General features: G+C 41.3%; 1 protein-coding gene across 2 annotated transcripts; it reads left to right on the top strand.

Annotated features, from left to right (window-relative positions):
• Positions 1-502: 502 nt before the first annotated feature.
• tmem255a (transmembrane protein 255A) lies at positions 503-20,769 on the top strand. 2 transcript variants are annotated; one of them, XM_055927258.1, is made up of 10 exons: positions 503-826; positions 4,252-4,394; positions 6,254-6,316; positions 12,961-13,050; positions 13,705-13,776; positions 13,972-14,060; positions 14,298-14,369; positions 14,791-14,953; positions 16,241-16,390; positions 16,661-20,769. In XM_055927258.1, exons 1-10 carry the CDS (start codon positions 772-774, stop codon positions 16,805-16,807), a joined length of 1,044 nt encoding a protein of 347 aa, XP_055783233.1. In that variant the 5' UTR covers positions 503-771; the 3' UTR covers positions 16,808-20,769. The 2 variants fall into 2 exon arrangements, with proteins under 2 accessions (XP_055783233.1, XP_055783232.1); XM_055927257.1 differs by having other exon boundaries at positions 14,298-14,370; positions 14,786-14,953.
• The last annotated feature ends 1,783 nt before the right edge of the window (positions 20,770-22,552 follow it).

Genomic DNA, 22,552 nt, shown 5'->3' with positions numbered 1-22,552 from the left:
GTAACGGCCCTTATAAGCGCGGATATTTCATTACAGTTGATGATCGTGAATGAAGTCTGCACCTCTCTCTGACAGTGACCGAACCAAAGTGTGCAAGTTTGCAACCGACCATCATCGGCCCAGAGGTTAGGCCATGAAGATTATAGGAGTTGATGGTAACAATTTTGAATGTTGACATGGGGTGGCGCTCGAACGTATCCAAATCGCTATCTTATCCTACTCCACTCTTGCTTATTATGAGCCGTTTTATCAGCTAATGTCTTCCTGTCTGATCAAAATAACGGTTATATACTAATGACTGTATATAACAATAATAAAGACGAATACAAAAAAGCAGAAACTAAATAAATCTATATATTTTGGCTATAATTAGGCTATATGAAAATGTTCAGCTAATAAATTGAGATAAAATAAGCCTACGATTATTTTAGGACTGATTTAAATTTGTTATTGTCCTGAGTGTGACTGGCCGGTGTGTGACTGTGACTGGAGCGTGGTGCATGCGTAAAACTGTGCACCTATTGACGCTCTGCGGTTCACGACGGATGAAGACAGTAGAGAGTGGACATGTCAATAGACACTGATGTAAAAGAGACAGCCACGGTCGTGGCGCGGGGAGGTCTGCTATTAGAGAATGCCACTGCAGTCAAATGTCACGCGTGCATTAGCTCTTAGCAGTAAACACGTTTTTGTTCCGCTTGTTATGTGTCTAGTTTTTAACCTTGAATCATAATTTTGGGCCTATATTCAGGTCCCGCGGTTAATTAGAAAATGCCTCTTGTACAGAATCAACAAGCCGGAATAATTTTGACAGAAACTCCTATAGGTACAGTATGTGTGCGCGAGGTCAACCATATGGTTACAGCAAAAATGATAGGCTACTTGGTGCAATATAATTTTGTCTGCAGCCTACTGGCTAGTATGGCTAATGTAGGTTACATTGGACTGGCTGACTGTTTTTCTTTTTTGTGGGTTTGTCAAAATCTTGAAGAAAGGTACAATTTGTCACATTGTCAGGATAAATAGGATGGATGTAATACTAACTCTGTGGGAATTAAATGTGTTTGACACGAACAGGGCAGTTCTTGATTAATATGGGAAAGCCGCTAGTTTACATTAGATAGATACAGTATATTTCTGTTCTTTTTGCTCGGGCCACTGCAGCTGCAGCCATGCAGCATTAGATACAGCGATTATGTATTTGTTACTTAGCCAACAACATTCACACACCCACGGCACATTACATTGCATTTGTGTTTCTTACAAAGTAGTTCTATAAGATGTTATTAGCATGCAATCATTAATTAATTACATGGTTATAACAACACGTGCACCTGATTCGACATCAGACAATTCGAGCGTTTAGGACTATAAGGTTCCATCTTAATTTTCGTCGAAATTTAGTTCTTTAAATAGTCTTGTATGTTCAATTCTCTAACTATATAGCATTCTAAATACCCCAAATCATGTTGTTAAAGACAAAATAATACTAGATAAAGCCAGTATTATCAAAAATATATGCTACCGTGAATCGTCACATAGAATCGATAATGTTAATAATGAGAAACAAATCATCAATGTCTAGATGATAATATATTTTAACTACACATGCATGCATTTTGAATGGAATGGAGCAAGGGGAACAACAGGGTTAGTTTAATCAAGGCTTTAGATTCCTTGGTTTATTACACAGCTAACCATAATACACTCCTATTGATATTGCCCTATCAGTTGAAGAGGAGTGTATTATGACTTACACAGGAATACTCCTGTCAAAAACTATATTAGTACAATCCTAAAAAAGTGGTATATATAGGTATATTGAGGGTATATACAGGTATATTGAGGGTATAAAGAGGTATAATGAGGGTATCTAGAGGTATATTGAGGAGATATAGAGGTTTATTGAGGGTATATATAGGTACACTACATTACCAAAAGTATGTGGATACCTGCTCAACAAACATCTCATTCCAAAATCATGGGCATTAACATGGAGTTGGTCACCCCTTTGCTGCTATAACAGCCTCCACACTTCTGGGAAGGCTTTCCACTAGATGTTGGAACATTGCTGCGGGGAGTTTCTTCCATTCAGCCACAAGAGCATTAGTGAGGTCAAGCACTGATGTTGGGGGATTAGGCCTGGCTCGCAGTCGACGCTCCAATTCATTCCCAAGGTGTTAGATGGAGTTGAGGTCAGGGCTCTGTGCAGGCCAGTCAAAACCTTGAACACCGATCTCAACAAACCATTTCTGTATGGACCTCACTTTGTGCAAAGGGCTTTGTCATGCTGAAACAGGAAAGGGCCTTCCTCAAACTGCCACTAAGTTGGAAGCACATAATCATCTAGAATGTATTGTATGCTGTAGCATTAAGATTTCCCTTCACTGGAACTAAGGGGCCTAGCCCGTACCATGAAAAACAGTGTCAGACCATCATTCCTCTACCACCAAACTTTACAGTTGACACTGCATTCGGGCAGGTAGCGTTCTCCTGGGATCCGCCAAAACCAGATTAGTCCGTCGGACTACCAGATGGTGAAGTGTGATTCATCACTCCAGGTAACGCGTTTCCACTGCTCTAGAGTCTAATGGCGGCGAGCTTTAAACCACTCCAGCCGATCCTTGGTATTGCTCATGGTGGTCTTAGGCTTGTGTGCGGCTGCTCGGCCATTGAAACCCATTTCATGAAGCTCCCGATGAACAGTTCTTGTGCTGACGTTGTTCCAGAGGCAGTTTGGAATTCGATAGTGAATGTTGCAACCGAGGACAGACCATTTTTACGCGCTATGCGCTTCAGCACTCGGCGGTCCCGTTCTACGAGCTTATGTGGCCTACCACTTCGCAGCTGAGCTGTTGTTGCTGCTAGACGTTTCCACTTCACAATAACAGCACTTACAGGTGACTGGGGTAGCTCTAGCAGGGCAGAAATTTGGCAAACTGACTTATTGAAAAGGTGACATCCAATGATGGTGCCACATTGAAAGTCACTGAGCTCTTCAGTAAAGCCATTCTACTGCCAATGTTTGTCTATGGAGAATGCATGTTTTTACTTGATTTTATACTGCTGTCAGCAAGGGGTGTGGCTGAAATAGCAGAATCAACTAATTTGAAAGGGTGTCCATATAGTTTTGTATATATAGTGTGTATTGAGGGTATATATAGGTATAGTGAGGGTATATACAGGTATATTGGCGGTATATACAGATATATTGATGGTATATAGAGGTATAATGACAGTATATACAGGTATATTGAGGGTGTATAGAGGTATATTGAAGGTATATTGTGGTTATATAGAGGTATATTGAGGGTATATACAGGTACAGTGCATTCGGAAAGTGTTAAGACCCCTTGTCTTTTTCCACATTTTGTTACATTACAGCCTTATCCTAAAATTGATTAAATTAAAACATTTCCTCATCAATGTACACACAAAGCCCCATAATGACAAAGTGAAAACAGGTTTTTAGAAATGTTTGTAAATGTATAAAAACAATTAAACAGAAATACCTTATTTACGTAAGTATTCAGACCCTTTACTATGAGACTCGAAATTGAGTTCAGGTGCATCCTGTTTCCATTGATCATCCTTGAGATGTTTCTTCAACTTGATTGGACACCACCTGTGGTAAATTCAATTGATTGGACATGATTTGGAAAGGCACACACCTGTCTATACAAGGTCCCACATTTGACAGTGCATGTAAGAGCAAAAACCAAGTCATGAGGTCGAAGGAATTGTCCGTAGAGCTCCGAGATAGGATTGTGTCAAGGCACAGATCTGGGGAAGGGTACCAATTATTATTGTTAATTATAATTTTTTTAGGTGGTGCTTTGTTTGTAAATGATGTCTGAGTGTTGGAGAGTGCCACTGGCTATCCATAAATAAATAAAAAAGAAAACTGTGCCGTCTGGTTTGCTTAATATAAGGAATTTGAAATGATTTAGACTTTTACTTTTGATACTTAAGTATATTTTAGCATTAACATTTACTTTTGATACTTAAGTATATTTAAAACCAAATACTTTTAGACTTTTAGTAGTATTTTACTAGGTGACTCACTTTTACATGAGTAATTTTGTATTAAGGTATCTTTACTTTTACTCAAGTATGACAATTGGGTATTTTTTCCACCACTGTGTATTGCTGGTATATACAGGTATATTGAGGGTATATATAGGTATATACAGGTACAGTATATTAAGGGTATATACAGGTATATTGTCTAACGCTGTGTTTGTCTTCCAGGATCATTCAAACAGAGGAAACGGAAGTCCATCATGGTCACTATGATGTTGCTCATTGTGTCTGTACTCATCCTTATCTTTGGACTGGCAGCCACCACCAGGACACAGAACATCACAGTCGGTGGCTACTACCCTGGAGTCATTGTAAGTAGAAGTCTAACATCTTACTGTCTTAGCGATATGTCATACCTCAACGAGAAGAGGGTAACACTATAATTCATCACAAGACTTGTCATGAGTATATGACCCTCTTGTAATGGCTTATCATCCTCTCGATCCTGACTAAATACCAGCCATTTTGAGAAAGTTTAAATGTTGTTACACAGAGCGACATAACATATTAAAAGCTTGATTCTTATAATACATTATAAATATTTTATACATGCTTATACATGCTTCTATAATAACATTATTATTGTTATTATTATTATTATAATAATTAGTTATAAACAAGAAATTCCGTCACAGATTTACTATTCTACTCTATTCTATACCATTCTATTCTATTATACTCTATTATGTTCTACTCTATTCTTTTCTACTCTAAAGCCCGTTATGCCTGCAGACTTTAAGTAACTTTAAGTGTTTATGAAAAGAGTATTGCATACCATCCAGGGTAATATGCTCTGGCTAATGTAAGCTCTCTTTTAGCTGCTTTTGAGTGATAATTTATGATGGTCTCTCAGAGGGTGGCATTTCCCCCACATTCATTATTTAGCATGTTTGTCATTAGAGGATGAAACATGTACTCATAATCCATAAATTGGCTTCAGCGTCCCCATCTATACAACTCTCAGCATTCTGCCTCAGAAGAAAGCAACAGTGGTGGTCCTATAGAGCTTATACTAATATATTGTAAACCTTATTCTAAGCCATTATAAAGACTCATACATGCTTATAACAAGTTCTAAAGAAGAAGCTCCCTAACAGTAAAAATAAATGTCCTTTGTTCTATTCTATTCAGTGTGGATTATCAAGGCGAGACCCAGATGCAGACACAGGAGGCAGATGGTTAGAGTCTTTGATATTTATTGACAATCCAAAACGGCTAGGCAAGAGAATGGTTATGGACAGGCTAAAGGTCAAAACCAGTTCAGAGTCCAGGAGGTACAGAGTGGCAGGCATGGCAGGGCAAGCAGAATGGTCAGGCAGGCGGGAATGAAGTCCAGAAGACAGGCAAGGGTCAAAACCGGGAGGACTAGCAAAATAGAAAGCAGGAGCACGGGAAAACACGCTGGTTGACTTGAAAAACATACAAGACGAACTGGCACAGAGAGACAGGAATAACAGGATAAATACACTCGGGAAAATAAGCGACACCTGGAGGGGGTGGAGGCAAACACAAGAAGCAGGTCAGGGCGTGACAGTGGATGTTGATTAGGCTGTCTCTAAGAATGAATCAACTATGGTCATTCTTCCTGAAGAAAGACCAGTGAATCAAATTTCAGATACAATAATAAGCCAGATATTTAAGAACAGCATTGGCTAGGATAGATCAAGATAAATGTTATTGTGAACTTGTGTGAATAGAGCTGAGACTGGCTGTACTTTCACCACATGTATCTTACTGAGTGATCAATGTCACGATTATAGATATGGGCCCTGTTCGAATACTTCAGAAATGCATCCTTCCTTACCTTCCTACCAGTGATGTAGTGGTAAAAAATAGGTGGGTAAACTCTGATCACCGGTCGTGGTATAAAAAAAGTAACGCACCCTATACTTTCAATGCCTTTTTCGGCAAAAGGTGGGTAAACTGTTACAGACCTGTGATTACTTCCATGAAGTACCTCAAGGAAACAAGGAAGGGAGGATGCATTTCTACAGTATTTGAACAGGGCCGTTTTATTATTTCTGGGGAAAGGTCATTTGGGTGAACCGAATGGAAGGGCCATTTCCTGATCCTGAGGGACTCAGTGTTGTGTTGTAATTGCTGATTCAAATGAATTTCCTATTTATTCCAGTTCCACTGGCACCCTATCAACAGTCTGCTCTTTTTTCAGCTGGGCTTTGGCTCCTTTCTGGGAATCATCGGAGCCCATCTGATAGAAAACAAGAGGCAGATGGTAAGAGGAATTATATTACGCCTGCACTTCCGTATCAGTTTCTATGCCACGGCTCTATATCTCTCTGCAGACATACACCACCAATAACCCAATCCAATTATTTAAGCTGCATTCACTTGACATAGACTACATCCAAATTGTGGTCTTCATGTGGCATGGGCACACAACCACAGCTACCTTCTCTAGCAGAACGACACAGTTGGCTCACAGGGGTTTTAGCGTGGCTATCAGAAAATAGCTCCTAGGGCTGCTTGTGAGATGCACCCAGAAATAGACATGTGTAAGAGGAGGAGGACAGATGTCCATGCAGGAATGTACAGAAGGAACTGCAGATGAAGGGTGGTGCCAGGGGCATAGCCACTCCCCATAGCTCCCGAAATGAATAATGAGTGTGTAGCGTGACAGCCTTAACACACAGAAACTACAGGGAGGCTGGATGAGGAGCAAATAGCAGTAAACAACTAACATCCAAAGCATCCTAGTGCATTTATCCCACATAATACAGTAGAGATGTTGCCACCCTAATGCATTTATCCCACATAATACAGTAGAGATGTTGCCACCCTAATGCATTTATCCCACATAATAGGGTGGAGATGTTGCCACCCTAATGCATTTATCCCACATAATACAGTAGAGATGTTGCCACCCTAATGCATTCCTCCCACATAATACAGTAGAGATGTTGCCACCCTACCGCATTCCTCCCACATAATACAGTAGAGATGTTGCCACCCTAATGCATTCCTCCCACATAATACAGTGGAGATGTTGCCACCCTACCGCATTCCTCCCACATAATACAGTAGAGATGTTGCCACCCTAATGCATTCCTCCCACATAATACAGTAGAGATGTTGCCACCCTACCGCATTCCTCCCACATAATACAGTGGAACTGTTGCCACCCTACCGCATTCCTCCCACATAATACAGTAGAGATGTTGCCACCCTACCGCATTCCTCCCACATAATACAGTAGAGATGTTGCCACCCTAATGCATTCCTCCCACATAATACAGTAGAGATGTTGCCACCCTAGTGCATTTATCCCACATAATACAGTGGAACTGTTGCCACCCTACTGCATTCCTCCCACATAATACAGTGGAACTGTTGCCACCCTAGTGCATTCATCCCACATAATACAGTGTAACTGTTGCTAACCTAGTGCATTCATCCCACATAATACAGTGGAACTGTTGCCACCCTAGTGCATTCATCCCACATAATACAGTGGAACTGTTGCCACCCTACCGCATTCCTCCCACATAATACAGTGGAACTGTTGCTAACCTAGTGCATTCATCCCACATAATACAGTGGAACTGTTGCCACCCTAGTGCATTCATCCCACATAATACAGTGAAGATGTTGTCACCCTAGTGCATTCATCCCACATAATACAGTGGAACTGTTGCCACCCTACCGCATTCCTCCCACATAATACAGTGGAACTGTTGCCACCCTAGTGCATTCCTCCCACATAATACAGTGGAACTGTTGCCACCCTAGTGCATTCATCCCAAATAATACAGTGGAACTGTTGCCACCCTACCGCATTCCTCCCACATAATACAGTGGAACTGTTGCCACCCTAGTGCATTTATCCCACATAATACAGTGGAACTGTTGCCACCCTAGTGCATTCCTCCCACATAATACAGTGGAACTGTTGCCACCCTACCGCATTCCTCCCACATAATACAGTGGAACTGTTGCCACCCTAGTGCATTCATCCCACATAATACAGTGGAACTGTTGCCACCCTAGTGCATTTATCCCACATAATACAGTGGAACTGTTGCCACCCTAGTGCATTTATCCCACATAATACAGTGGAACTGTTGCCACCCTAGTGCATTCCTCCCACATAATACAGTGGAACTGTTGCCACCCTAGTGCATTCATCCCACATAATACAGTGGAACTGTTGCCACCCTAGTGCATTCATCCCACATAATACAGTGGAGCTGTTGCCACCCTAGTGCATTCCTCCCACATAATACAGTGGAGCTGTTGCCACCCTAGTGCATTCCTCCCACATAATACACTGGAACTGTTGCTAACCTAGTGCATTCATCCCACATAATACAGTGGAACTGTTGCCACCCTAGTGCATTCCTCCCACATAATACAGTGGAACTGTTGCTAACCTAGTGCATTCATCCCACATAATACAGTGGAACTGTTGCCACCCTAGTGCATTCCTCCCACATAATACAGTGGAACTGTTGCCACCTTAGTGCATTCCTCCCACATAATACAGTGGAACTGTTGCTAACCTAGTGCATTCCTCCCACATAATACAGTGGAACTGTTGCCACCCTAGTGCATTCCTCCCACATAATACAGTGGAACTGTTGCTAACCTAGTGCATTCATCCCACATAATACAGTGGAGCTGTTGCCACCCTAGTGCATTCCTCCCACATAATACAGTGGAACTGTTGCTAACCTAGTGCATTCATCCCACATAATACAGTGGAACTGTTGCTAACCTAGTGCATTCATCCCACATAATACAGTGGAACTGTTGCCACCCTAGGGCATTCCTCCCACATAATACAGTGGAACTGTTGCTAACCTAGTGCATTCCTCCCACATAATACAGTGGAGATGTTGCCACCCTAGTGCATTCATCCCACATAATACAGTGGAACTGTTGCCACCCTAGTGCATTCATCCCACATAATACAGTGGAACTGTTGCCACTCTAGTGCATTCCTCCCACATAATACAGTGGAACTGTTGCTAACCTAGTGCATTCATCCCACAATACAGTGGAGCTGTTGCCACCCTAGTGCATTTATCCCATATAATACAGTGGAACTGTTGCCACCCTACCGCATTCCTCCCACATAATACAGTGGAACTGTTGCTAACCTACCACATTCCTCCCACTTAATACAGTGGAGATGTTGCCACCCTAGTGCATTCATCCCACATAATACAGTGGAACTGTTGCTAACCTACCACATTCCTCCCACATAATACAGTGGAGATGTTGCCACCCTAGTGCATTCCTCCCACATAATACAGTGGAACTGTTACTAACCTACCACATTCCTCCCACATAATACAGTGGACAACATATGGATATATCCGGCACCATCCACACATGTATACATGATTTTAGACAATGTCAAAATATGGAAATATTGTTGTTGTTGATGTTGCCAAACATAGATGGAATATATTCCCATGGAATGAATCTTGGCTCAGATCCAAGTCCCTGCAGTTGCTGGTTGCTTTTGAATGTGTGGTGTCCCTGGCTACTGCTTCCTTCCTCTCCTCTCCTCCCAGGGAGGGCTGTAGAGTGTTGTAGAAAGGGTGGGGTGATGTGTCATTGAATACATGCTGTCTTTCTTTGAGAAGTGAAAGGACTTGAGGGTGAGGGTAGCGGTGCCTGAAAAGAGCTGGGCACTGTGCCACGTGGGGCGGGCACCGCAGGACCGAGGTGACAGTCAGAGCACTCTATCACTGTTGTCCTGTGCCCACCCCAATATACACCCCCACCCCGTCTCCTCACCGGGAACATTCATACTCACACACCCAGGGCACGCTGCATTCTCAGTGACTTGGTTTACACGTGTCCTCACACAATCATATATGAACACACGCACATACGCAAGAACACATTTCATGTGTGAATACACACACACACATCATGCACACACGCACACACGCACACACATAGACACACTATCATAGGGCACCTGCAACAGCTACAATGCCACATTAAATTAGAAGCAGGTATTGAAGTTACCTATAATTCCAACTCCAATTCATAATGTAGTAGATCATTCATAATATAGTAGATAATACATAATATAGTAGATAATTCATGATGTAGTAGATAATTCATGATGTAGTAGATAATACTGTAGTAGATATTGCTGTAGTAGATTATACATAATGTAGTAGATAATACATCGTGTAGTAGATAATACTGTCGTAGATGATACATAATGTAGTAGATAATACTGTAGTAGATAATATTGTAGTAGATAATACTGTAGTAGATAATACTGTAGTAGATAATACACAATATAGTAGATAATACAACATGTAGTAGATAATACATATTGTAGTAGATAATGATGTTGTAGATGATACATAATGTAGTAGATAATACTGTAGTAGATAATATATAATGTAGTAGATAATACATAATGCACTAGATTATACATAATGTAGTAGATAATACTGTAGTAGATAATACATAATGTAGTAGATAATTCATAATATAGTAGATCATTAATAATATAGTAGATAATACATAATGTAGTAGATAATACATAATGTAGTAGATAATACATAATGTAGTAGATAATACATAATTTTTTTATTTTTATTTTTTATTTTATTTTACCGTTATTTTACCAGGTAAGTTGACTGAGAACACGTTCTCATTTGCAGCAACGACCTGGGGAATAGTTACAGGGGAGAGGAGGGGGATGAATGAGCCAATTGTAAACTGGGGATTATTAGGTGACCATGATGGTTTGAGGGCCAGATTGGGAATTTATGTAGTAGATAATTCATGATGTAGTAGATAATAATGTAGTAGATAATACATCATGTAATAGATAATACTGTAGTAGATAACACATAATGTAGTAGATAATTCATGATGTAGTAGATAATAATGTAGTAGATAATGCATCATGTGATAGGTAATACTGTAGTACATAATACATAATGTAGTGGATCATCGAGAGCATCCAACATTGAGAGCATCCTGACTGGTTGCATCACTGCCTGGTACGGCAATTGCTCGGCCTCTGACCGCAAGGCACTACAGAGGGTAGTGCGTATGGCCCAGTACATCATTGGGGCTAAGCTGCCTGCCATCCAGGACCTCTACACCAGGCGGTGTCAGAGGAAGGCCCTAAAAATTGTCAAAGACCCCAGCCACCCCAGTCATAGACTGTTCTCTCTACTACCGCATGGCAAGCGGTATCGGAGTGCCAAGTCTAGGACAAAAAGGCTTCTCAACAGTTTTTACCTCCAAGCCATAAGACTCCTGAACAGGTAATCAAATGACTATCCGGACTATTTGCATTGTGTCCCCCCCCAACCTCTCTTTTTAAGCTGCTGCTACTCTCTGTTTATCATATATGCATAGTCACTTTAACTATACATTCATGTACATACTACCTCAATTGGGCCGACCAACCAGTGCTCCCGCACATTGGCGGGAGCACTGGTTGGGCTATCTGCATTGTGTCCCACCCACCACCCGCCAACCCCTCTTTTTCGCTACTGCTACTCTCTGTTCATCATATATGAATAGTCACTTTAACCATATCTACATGTACATACTACCTCAATCAGCCTGACTAACCGGTGTCTGTATGTAGCCTTGCTACTTTTATAGCCTTTTTTATTTCTTTACCTACCTATTGTTCACCTAATACCTTTTTTGTACTATTGGTTAGAGCCTGTAAGTAAGCATTTCACTGTAAGGTCTACTACACCTGTTGTATTCGGCGCAAATACACGTTGATTTGATTTGAATAGTGTAGTAGATAATACATAATGTGGTAGATAATACATAATGTAATAGATACATTTAAGCAATAAGGTCCGAGGGGGTGTGGTATTTGGCCACGGTAAGGGTTGTTCTTAGAACGACGCAACACGGAGTGCCTGGATACAGGCCTTAGCCGTGGTATATTGGCCATATACCACAAATACCACAAACCCCCGAGGTGCCTATATATATATATATATATATATAAAAGAAATGTCAATTGAAAAAAGGTCAAACGAAACGAAGTGTAACTAGTTTGCAGTCTTTCCAGCTCCTCTGAACAACAGTGTCCTGACAAGTGAGCACATTTTCTATGCCAGGCGAAATCGCGCCTCATTACCCCATTGTTATGGATGTATCCAAATAAATGTCACTAGAAAACAGCTTAAACAAATGCAAATGCAGCTTCTTTTACATTATTCTGGCTGCACTTTTTGACGTGACTGTAATTTAGCCGTAGTTGGCTAGCTAGCAAGCAAGGGATAAGAATGTTGCCAGTCAGTATGGCAATGGAACATTTAGAACGAACGACTGGGTCGCGTCCATAGCTACAGAACAAAAAGACTGAATGACTGGGTCATGTCTCTGGCAACCGAACTGATAGAACAACAACCAGCCGGCTTGGGTAGCAACCCTAAATTTGTGTCGAGACTATATCTTGTGGAAGGATGAAATAATACGAATAAAATTATCAAAATAACGTTTTTCATGAAAATGTGTCAATCATTATTTGAATATGTTGGTAACCCGTAAAAGTGATAATGCCCTCGAAGCTGGTGTTTGGAGGATATACACCCATGCCAATATATCCTCCAAACACTGGCTTCGAGGGCATTATCATGTAGTAGATAATACATCATGTAGTAGATAATACATCATGTAGTAGATAATACTTCATGTAGTAGATAATACATCATGTAGTAGATAATACATCATGTAGTAGATAATACATAATGTACAACATTAGATGCAGAACAACAAACACAATAATCTATTCCTTGGAATGAGAATATTTCCCCTGAGGTGACTTTCCAATGGAAGGTAATAAGACTAAGGTCTAAGTGGATAACTCTTTGTTTCTCTCATCACTCTTTGTTTCTCTTGCAGCTGGTGGCGTCCATTGTGTTCATCAGTTTTGGAGTGGTAGCTGCCTTCTGCTGTGCCATTGTGGATGGGGTGTTTGCAGCCAGACACATTGTGAGTAGCAGTACCAAGCAGAGCCAATAAAGCAAGCTCTAATGCAGTTAACATGCAGTCATATGGAATATCAATGTTTTGGTGTTATTACACAGTAACCACACTAGTAACTGATTTAATATATAATATGACCATTGCCAATTATTTTCAATTATAAACTGGGTGGTTCGAGCCCTGAATGCTGATTGGCTGACAGTCATGGTATATCAGACCGTATACCACAGGTATGACCAAAACATTTATTTTTACTGCTCTAATTACGTTGGTAACCAATTTATAATAGCAATAAGGCACCTCGGGGGTTCGTGATATATGTCCGATATACCACGACTAAGGGCTGTGTCCAGGCACTCCGCGTTGCATTGTGCTTAAGAACAGCCCTTAGCCATGGTATACTGGCTATATACCACACCCCCTCGTGCGTTATTGCTTAATTATATCATTGTTTTTGTACCTTTTCTGTATTTTCCATGAGAAAGTATTAATTACATACTGGTTACTTACGTATAGAGTAACTATATGACATAAGTGAATTTGAATCTAGTGTTGTTGCAGTGTATTCTGCTGGTGTGGTTGATACTGTTGTTTCTTCTCTAGTGATGTGTAAAACCTAAACAGTAGGATGAAATGTTTGTAAGTTTTGTTACGCCCCAGGACCTTAGACCTTACTATGCCGGCCGCTGTGATTTCTACACCAATTCAAAATCCTCTGTGGATTATGAAGACGTAAGTGCACACTCATATCACCACTTTGTTGAAAGGTTGCCTTAAAGTTGTTTATATGTTGCCTTAAAGTTAAAAAGTTGCCTTAAAGTGGTTTAACCATTGCCTTAGATTTGAAAATCCATCAGTTCTCAATATAGAGAGCATGATCCAGATGCTTTACTGTGTGATAACAGTGACTGCCTGTGTGAAATCTAGGTTCACTGCCAGACAGCATCCCGTGCAACCTGTAACCTACGTGTGAAATCCAATACCTGCTACTGCTGTGACCTCTACAACTGTGGCAAGTGAGTTTCCCAAGTCTCTTTCACCAACTTCTGTCATCACAGGATTATTTTGATATTATCTTGCAGTCTGAGAGGCAGTTTAACTCATCTCAATTTGATTGTTTTCTTAGTTTGATTATTTCCTTGTTTACCTCACGTATTTACCCTTGTGCTGTTTTAGTGTATTTTGTGTTTGCTCTAAGGTCAGCACCGTTGGAAAAATGACATTTAAAAATCTTTTTTGGACTTATGTTTCAGAGAACATCCTCTTTTGGGACATGGGAATAAAGATGTTTTGAAAAAGTTTAGGAAAACGTCCATGATTTGGAAGTAGGTCCCTTTCTTTTAGCCCCTTGAGACTCATTAACAACCCATTTTCTGTTGTTGTGGTTGATTTTAACAGTAGCTGTGTAGAAGTCTTCTCGCTTGGAACACACCATGGGAATGAGTGTATCACTCCTGCATGAAGACCAATCCACCTACCTGTCCCCCAGCTCTTACTCTCTAGTAGTTGTAGCTAGTTCCTCCATTTCAACTCCATTTGACAGCCAAAGTCCAACTTATGTTCATGTATTTATATTCTGTTCTGTCATTTTCTATCCAAGAATTAAATACACAGTGAATGTGGTACAAATTACACTTTTCTCTGTAGCCTTGCGTCTCAAGTAGGTGGTTCTTACTTACTTCTGTATGTCTTTACTCTTTGTCCTTCCTGATCTCGTACACCCACCTCTCCCACACACTGGCCCAGCCGTGTGGAGCTGATGGGGGGCTACCACGAGTACACGGAGGTGGGGAGCTGCGAGGATGTGGTACACCTTTATCACCTGCTGTGGTCCGTCACCATCCTCAACATCATCGCTCTCTTCCTGGGCATCATCACCGCCGCCGTGCTGGGAGGCTTCAAGGACATGGTGAGATGAACAGCAGGACATATCTGGGTTGTATTCATTAGGGCACATCCTAGCATTAAGTTTTAAAGTGTTTTTCAACAGAAACCGAAAGAAAGTGGTTCTTATTGGACTAGTTCAGGTATTCCTTCCCAGTTTCAGTCTGCTTTCTTCCATTTGGTGCCCTATGAATATGACCCTGGGATGTATATAGTGTACTTAGTTAAAGAAAGAAAGGGGGATACCTAGTCAATTGTACAACTGAATGCGTTCAACTGAACTGTAACTTCCGCATTTAACCCAACCCCTCTGAATAAGAGGGGTGAGGACGGCTGCCTTAATCGACATCCACGGCGCCTGGGGAACAGTGGGTTAACGACAGATTTGTTCCTTGTCAGCTCGAGAATTCGATCCAGCAACCTTTTGCAAGGCTACCTGCCGCCCCTACGTAGTTATGTCAAATAGTTTGAAATACTTGAGCTGCGATTGATTGAGTTTAACACAGTATAATGGAAGCAATGGAATATTCCCAAACGTGCAAACCTCAAGCTGAATCAATTTAAATGTATTTTTTGGATTTATTTGACCCAGAGATGGAGCAGACATGGTATAAGACACTGACCCAGAGATGGAGGAGCAAGCATGGTATAAGACACTGACCCAGAGATGGAGGAGCAAGCATGGTATAAGACACTGACCCAGAGATGGAGGAGCAAGCATGGTATAAGACACTGACCCAGAGATGGAGGAGCAGACATGATATAAGACACTGACCCAGAGATGGAGGAGCAAGCATGGTATAAGACACTGACCCAGAGATGGAGGAGCAGACATGGTATAAGACACTGACCCAGAGATGGAGGAGCAGACATGGTATAAGACACTGACCCAGAGATGGAGGAGCAGACATGATATAAGACACTGACCCAGAGATGGAGGAGCAGACATGGTATAAGACACTGACCCAGAGATGGAGGAGCAGACATGATATAAGACACTGACCCAGAGATGGAGGAGCAGACATGGTATAAGATAGTAACCCGGTGGGCAGAAACGAACAATTCTTAAAAAGTTGCCCAACCATTCTTAAAAGGTTGAATGATGTTAATTAGGCATTTGATTTACTTAGGGTTTGCTCAAGATGAAAGCTTATCACCTCTGCTCTTAGTGTGGTCCTTAGTGTGGCCCTTCATCAATCATTGTTGTGTGTGTGCGCGTGTGTGTGTGTGTGTGTGTGTGTGAGAGTGTGTGTGCACACCATGGACCACAGGTATCAGTATTGCTCATTCTATATGTATGTGTTTTGGACAGACGCCCATGCTGACCCCTGACTCGTGTGAGTCAGAGCCCCTCCCAGCAGCCCCTGTCTCCACAGAGCTTCCAGCTCCCAGCACCTCCTCCTTCAACTGCTACTACAGCAATGCCCCCTACCTGCCACCCTATACTGCCTACGACCTGCAGGTAATAAACTACTAATATCCATCATTCATTACCCCCCAGAAAGCCACAACTAACAGGAATAATTCATTAGGACTGAAGATTAACTTAAACTATGTGTGGGTAGCTCAAACTCTTGAGGAGATCACGAGTTTATGTCAATGGTGTTATGATTCTGTCCTCACTGCTTGACCATAGGATGAGTACTGTACAAACTCAAGTCGCCTGTACAAACTTTGTACAAACTCAAAGTTGTTTCAACCCCGGCTCACCTTCCCCCTCATGTCTCTTCAGGGCTCCAGCATGATGTTCCCTGACTCTTCTGGCCTGTCTGATGAGTCCCAGTCGGGGGCCAGCCACATGTGGTCCTCCCTGGTCCCCCCATGCTACTCTCCACCTTACTGCCCACCCGACGAGAAGCCCCCGCCATACAGCCCCTAGGAGAGAAGCTGGAACTGGGAAAGAACAGGGGAGGACATCCGGTATCATCTCCTCTTTTGCCAGCTACATTGGCAACAAAGGGCAATGGGTATTGATGGGTGTTAATGGACCTTGAATATGAACCTATTTGAACGCGAGCTGCTGCTGCTGCATATGGTCCAAACTGTTCCTGAGCAGCCAAGCCTGCCTGAGCTGTGTGGAATATAAAGGTACAAGGAGTTAGTGGAAGAAAGAAAGAGCATGAGTCACTGATGTGACTAGAAGCCAGTGCTGTGAGGTTTAATTCATCCCCCAGTAAGTATAGCCTGTTAGGATTCAGTCAAATCTGGATGGAGCGGGGGGTATAGCAAGACCCTGCTTGGCCTACACCCCCTTTTCTCAGCAGACTCTCTCAGTTGGTGCCAGTTTGCTCCCTAACTCTTCCCCTTGGCCCTAACTCTTCCATGTCTGCATTTCTAAGGGGTCTGGGTAACTATAAGCAGCGTAGTGGGGGAGCCAACATCCTATCGTTTACACCTTACAGGTCTGCAAACATCAAAGGGTTATTTGAATTGATGTCATTAGGATCCCCATTAGCCGACACCAATGGTGACATCTAGTCTACCTGGGGTCCGACACACAACGAAAAAATACATTACAGACAAAAATACTATAATTTTCATACATTTAAAAATATTAACATTAGCTAGGTTTCCATCCAATTGAGGACAGATTTTCATGCAAATATTCTAGAATCTGCATAAAGAAAACATGCACATTTTCCCACCAGTGGTGTGTTTCCACCAAATAGACTTGTTGCGGATAAAAATCAGTGCGTGATGAAAATTTACTTTTTCACATAAGTTTTCATGTACAGAATACATTTTTTAAGTTCAATTGTTTCCATCGCATTTTTAACTTTACTTACTACTAACACTGTTGCGTTAATGGACCTACTCTGGTCTTGGCAGTGTGCTCTAGCCAACAGCTCACAGATACAGTGCGGGTAGGCTGTGCAGGTAGGCTAGTCTACAATGATGAGATTATTATGGATAAGAGCAAGAAGATTTTTATTTGTCAAATGGCAGTCAAGCATCGATCATCATGTCACCAGAAAAGGACCCTCGATAGTTATTGGAAAGGAGCATCAAGATCACTTTGCACTTTCAGCACCCTGTGAAGTGCATCATAACTTATTTCATCTGTAGCCTAATAAACTGCATGGTATCCTGAGTTGTAATGGGAGGAACACACACCATATCATCGCATGACTCCAAGTTTACTTTGATATATTTGCGCATAAAGGCGTTTCCACTGCCATTTCTCGCCTAATTAATTGTACAGACACAAAAAGATCCCACCATGTCGAACAAACAAATTATCTGTCGGCATTTATAAAATTGTACTGAAACATCCTGTTTCCTTCACAGCTGCCATGATTGTTTTTTGTACGGTATGACTTTATCCGCATAAAAACTGTGGATGGAAACGTGGTTAGTGACATTACAGACTTAAATATAAACTACAACTAAAGACACATTTAATAAAACTTAAGAATAATAATGTGTGTGTGTGTGTAGAGTGTGTGTGTGTGTGTGTGCGCATCGATCAGTTACACATACATGTCAGTACATACACACGTAGGTCAAGTAGGTCACATGTGGGAGAGGTGTTGCTTTATTTGTTTTTTTAAATGAAGTTTGCTGTTCACTTGAGCAATATGAGAGGGAAGGGAGTTCCGTGCAATCGTGGCTCTATATAATACTGTACGTTTCCTTTAATTTGTTCTGGACCTGGGAACTGTGAAGAGACCCCTGGTGGCATGTCTGGTGGGGTAAGTATTTCTGTCAGAGCTATATGTAAGTTGATTAAGCAGACAATTTAGAATTTTCAACACATTAATATTTCTGACAAAAACAAGAATTGATGCAGTCAATCTCTCCTCTATTTTGAGCAGAGAGAGACTGACATGCATACTGTAGACAATTGCCCTCAGAGTACATTGAAGGGCAAGACGTGCTGCTCTGTTCGGGGCCAGCTGCAGCTTTTCTAGGTTCTTCTTTGCAGCACTTGACCATATCACCGGGCAATAGTCAAAAGATTAGATAAAACTGGGCTTTTGGTTGACTGTGATGTTAAAAATTCTGAGCATCGCTTTATCACAGACAGACCTCTCCCCCCAATTTATAATCTAGGGTGACACTGAGAAGTTTAGTTTCTTCAACTTATTCAACAGCCACATCATTCATTACCAGATTCAGCTGAGGTCTAGAACTTACGTAATGATTTGTACCAAATATGTGTTATGGCTTTACATCCTATGGTAAAGAATGTAAAGCCATAACACCTATGTTTATCCAACAACAGGCTATTTGTCAATAATATTAAAGGTTGTTCTGAAGTCTAACAATACAGCTCCCACCATATTTTTATTATCAATTTCTTTCAGCCAATCATCAGTCATTTGTGTCAGTGCAGTACATGTTGAGTGCCCTTCTCTGTTGTTTATTAGATTACAGAGAAATAGCATTGTATTTGGTCAAACTCCATTTTTTCCTGAAGTTTGCTAAGAGCTGGCAGAAAGCTTATTAGTCAGCTGTTAGAACCATTAAAGAATGATTTACCATTCTTGTGTAGCGGAATGACTTTGGCTTCCCTCCAGGCCTGAGGACAAACACTTTTCTCTAGGCAGATTAAAGATATGACAGATAGGAGTGGCTATAGAGTCAGCTACCATCCTCAGTAGCTTTCCATCTAAGTTGTCAATGCCAGGTGATTTCTCATTATTGATGGATAACAATTTTTCAACCATGAATATGATGGCTCACAGTTTGTTTTGGGCATTTCTGAGTTTGTCAACTTTGCCAATGAAATAGTCATTAAAATAATTGTCAATATCAAAAGGTTAGAGCCAAGGTGAAGGGGTGGGAGCAAATTGGGATTGGCTGTAGTGTATCAAAAACAAGCTGACCTGTCTTAAGATGCCAGGACTGTCTACAGATGTGCCTTATCCATATCTGTCAACTCAAGAGAAGCACTAGTTATCCTGGCCAGATGAGAAGCTCTCCTCAAACAATGTGGTCTCCTCCTTGGACAATGTGCTCTCCTTGGACAGTATGGTCTCTTCCTTGGACAATGTGCTCTCCTCCTTGGACAATGTGCTGTCCTTGGACAATGTGCTCTCCTCCATGGACAATGTGCTGTCCTTGGACAATGTGCTCTCCTTGGACAATGTGCTCTCCTGTAATGTATTCTACAACATCATTATCACCCCAGTACTAGAAATATCAGCTGTAATGGTGCTTGGATTTATGTAAAGGTACACAATTTTCTCTAGTAGTGCAATTGAAAATGAAGGTATTGAAAAATCGATACTGAAGATCACAGTTCACCCTATTTATCTAGCTCACAGTATTGTTATTATAGATGGGTCACAGTTCACTTTATTAATCTAGCTCACAGTATTGTTGTTATAGATAGGTCACAGTTCACTTTATTAATCTAGCTCACAGTATTGTTGTTATAGATAGTTCACCTTAATACTATACCTCGCATTATTGTTGTTATAGATTGTGAACATGGTTATAGCAGAGAAAATAATGAGAACATACTCTGAGTCTGTTTGTTGTAAGGGGTGGATTAGGGGGAATCTGAAACATAAATGATCACCGAACATTATGTAATGTATTTTATAAATTGTAAAGGGACTGGCTAAACACAAAACTCTTCTGTTTCTTTCTAGGTGTGATATAACAGGCTTTTACACTTGAATATAGCAAAAAAACAGCATTGTGGGTTGTATCTTAATCACAAAATGCATAGACCTCAAAGTAAAGAGCAGCTTCTTGAGATCATCGATTAAAGTAGTCAGCTTTGTTTTTGCATAATTTTTTTGAACAGCACTTTCTCAACAGCTGAAGATGGACGTCTGCTGACTGGAGTGGATGTATTGTCTCGCCATTAAAAGTAATTTTTGTGAAAAATGCATGTACAGTGTTACTTTCCATAGACAACGTACATTGAATATACAAAACATTAGGAATACCTTCCTAATATTGAGTTGCACCCCCTTTTGCCCCCAGAACAGCCTCAATTTGTCGGGGCATAGCCTCTACAAGGCGTTGAAAGCGTTCCACAGGGATGCTGGCCCATGTTGACTCCAATGTTTCCCACAGTAGTGTCAAGTTGGCTGGATTTGCTTTGGATGGTGGACCATTCTTGATACATACGGGAAACTGTAGAGCTTGAAATCCCCAGCAGCATTGCAGTTCTTGACACGAACAGGGGTGCCTGGCACCTACTACCATACCATGTTCAAAGGCACTTAAATATTTTGTATTGCCCATTCACCCTTTGAATGGCACACATACACAATCCATGTCTCAGTTGTCTCAAGGCTTAAAAATAATTTTTTAACCTGTCTCCTACCCTTCTTCTACACTGATTTAGTGGATTTAACAAGTGACATCAATAAGGAGTGATCGATTTCACCTGGATTCACCTGGTCAGTCTGTCATGGAAAGAGCAGGCTGATGTTTTGTACTGTTTTGTACAGTCAGTGTATACTGTCAGTATAGGTTAAATAAAGCCAACAAACATCATACGGTGTTGAATACACAAGGAACATTTGATTTTTGTTTCTTTAAATAACAGAATCAACTGGGGTTGAGGGAATGCCAATGGAGGGGCCTTCATTAATATGGGAGTTAGGACAAGTACCATATTTACCTTCCTTCATTACCATGGGAGTTAGGAGAACTACCAGATGTATCATACTTCAGTACTATGGGGGGTAGGACAACTACCAGATCTATCTTCATTTGTTTCTTTGGGAGACAGGACAACTACCTGATGTATCCTCCTTCAATACTATGGGAGTTAGTATAACTACCAGATTTATCCTCCTTCATTACTATGGGAGTAAGGACAACTACCAGATTCATACAACTCCATTACTATGGGAGTTAGGACAACTACCAGATTTATCCTCCTTCATTACTATGGGAGTCAGGACATCTACCAGATTGTTCCTCCTTTGTTACTACGGGAGTCAGAACAACTACCAGATTCATCGTCCTCCATTGCTAAGGGAGTTGGGCAAACTACCTGATGTATCCTCCTTTGTTACTATGGGAGTCAGGAAAAGTACCAGATTCATCCTCCTCCATTACTATGGGACTTAGGACAACTACCAGATTTATCCTCCTTCGTTACTACGTCAGTCAGGAAAACTACCAGATTCATCCTCCTCCATTACTATGGGAGTTAGGACAACTACCAGATTTATCCTCCTTCGTTTCCTACATCAGTCAGGAAAACTACCAGATTCATCCTCCTGCATTACTATGGGAGTTGAGACAACTACCAGATGTAACCTCATTTATTACTATCGGAGTCAGGACAACTACCAGATTTATCCTCCTTCATTACTACGGGAGTCAGGACAACTACCAGAATTATCCTCCTTCATTACTATGACAATCAGGACAACAGCCAGTTCATTCTCCTCCATTACAATGGGAGTCAGGACAACTACCTGATGTATACTCCTTCGTTACTACCAGATTCATCGTCCTCCATTACTATGGGAGTTGGGACAACTACCAGATGTATCCTCCTTCAATACTATGGGAATCAGGACAACTACCAGTTCATTCTCCTCCATTACAATGGGAGTTAAGACAACTACCAGATTCATCGTCCTTCGTAACTATGGGAGATATGACAACTCCCAGATGTATCCTCCTTCGTTACTACGGGAGTCAG

The sequence above is a fragment of the Salvelinus fontinalis genome, chromosome 6, assembly GCF_029448725.1.
Source record: "Salvelinus fontinalis isolate EN_2023a chromosome 6, ASM2944872v1, whole genome shotgun sequence".
NCBI classification, from domain to species: Eukaryota; Metazoa; Chordata; class Actinopteri; order Salmoniformes; family Salmonidae; genus Salvelinus; species Salvelinus fontinalis.
This window is presented reverse-complemented; position numbering and strand designations above follow the sequence as displayed.

What these genes read in the sequence shown, in the direction of transcription:
- tmem255a (XM_055927257.1), top strand. Translation starts at nt 772, where the DNA reads ATGCCTCTTGTACAGAATCAACAAGCCGGAATAATTTTGACAGAAACT. An exon ending in TGTTTGCAGCCAGACACATT is followed by an intron (nt 13,051 to 13,704) that starts GTGAGTAGCAGT and finishes GTTACGCCCCAG; the next exon opens with GACCTTAGACCTTACTATGC. An exon ending in AAACGTCCATGATTTGGAAG is followed by an intron (nt 14,371 to 14,785) that starts TAGGTCCCTTTC and finishes CCCACACACTGG; the next exon opens with CCCAGCCGTGTGGAGCTGAT.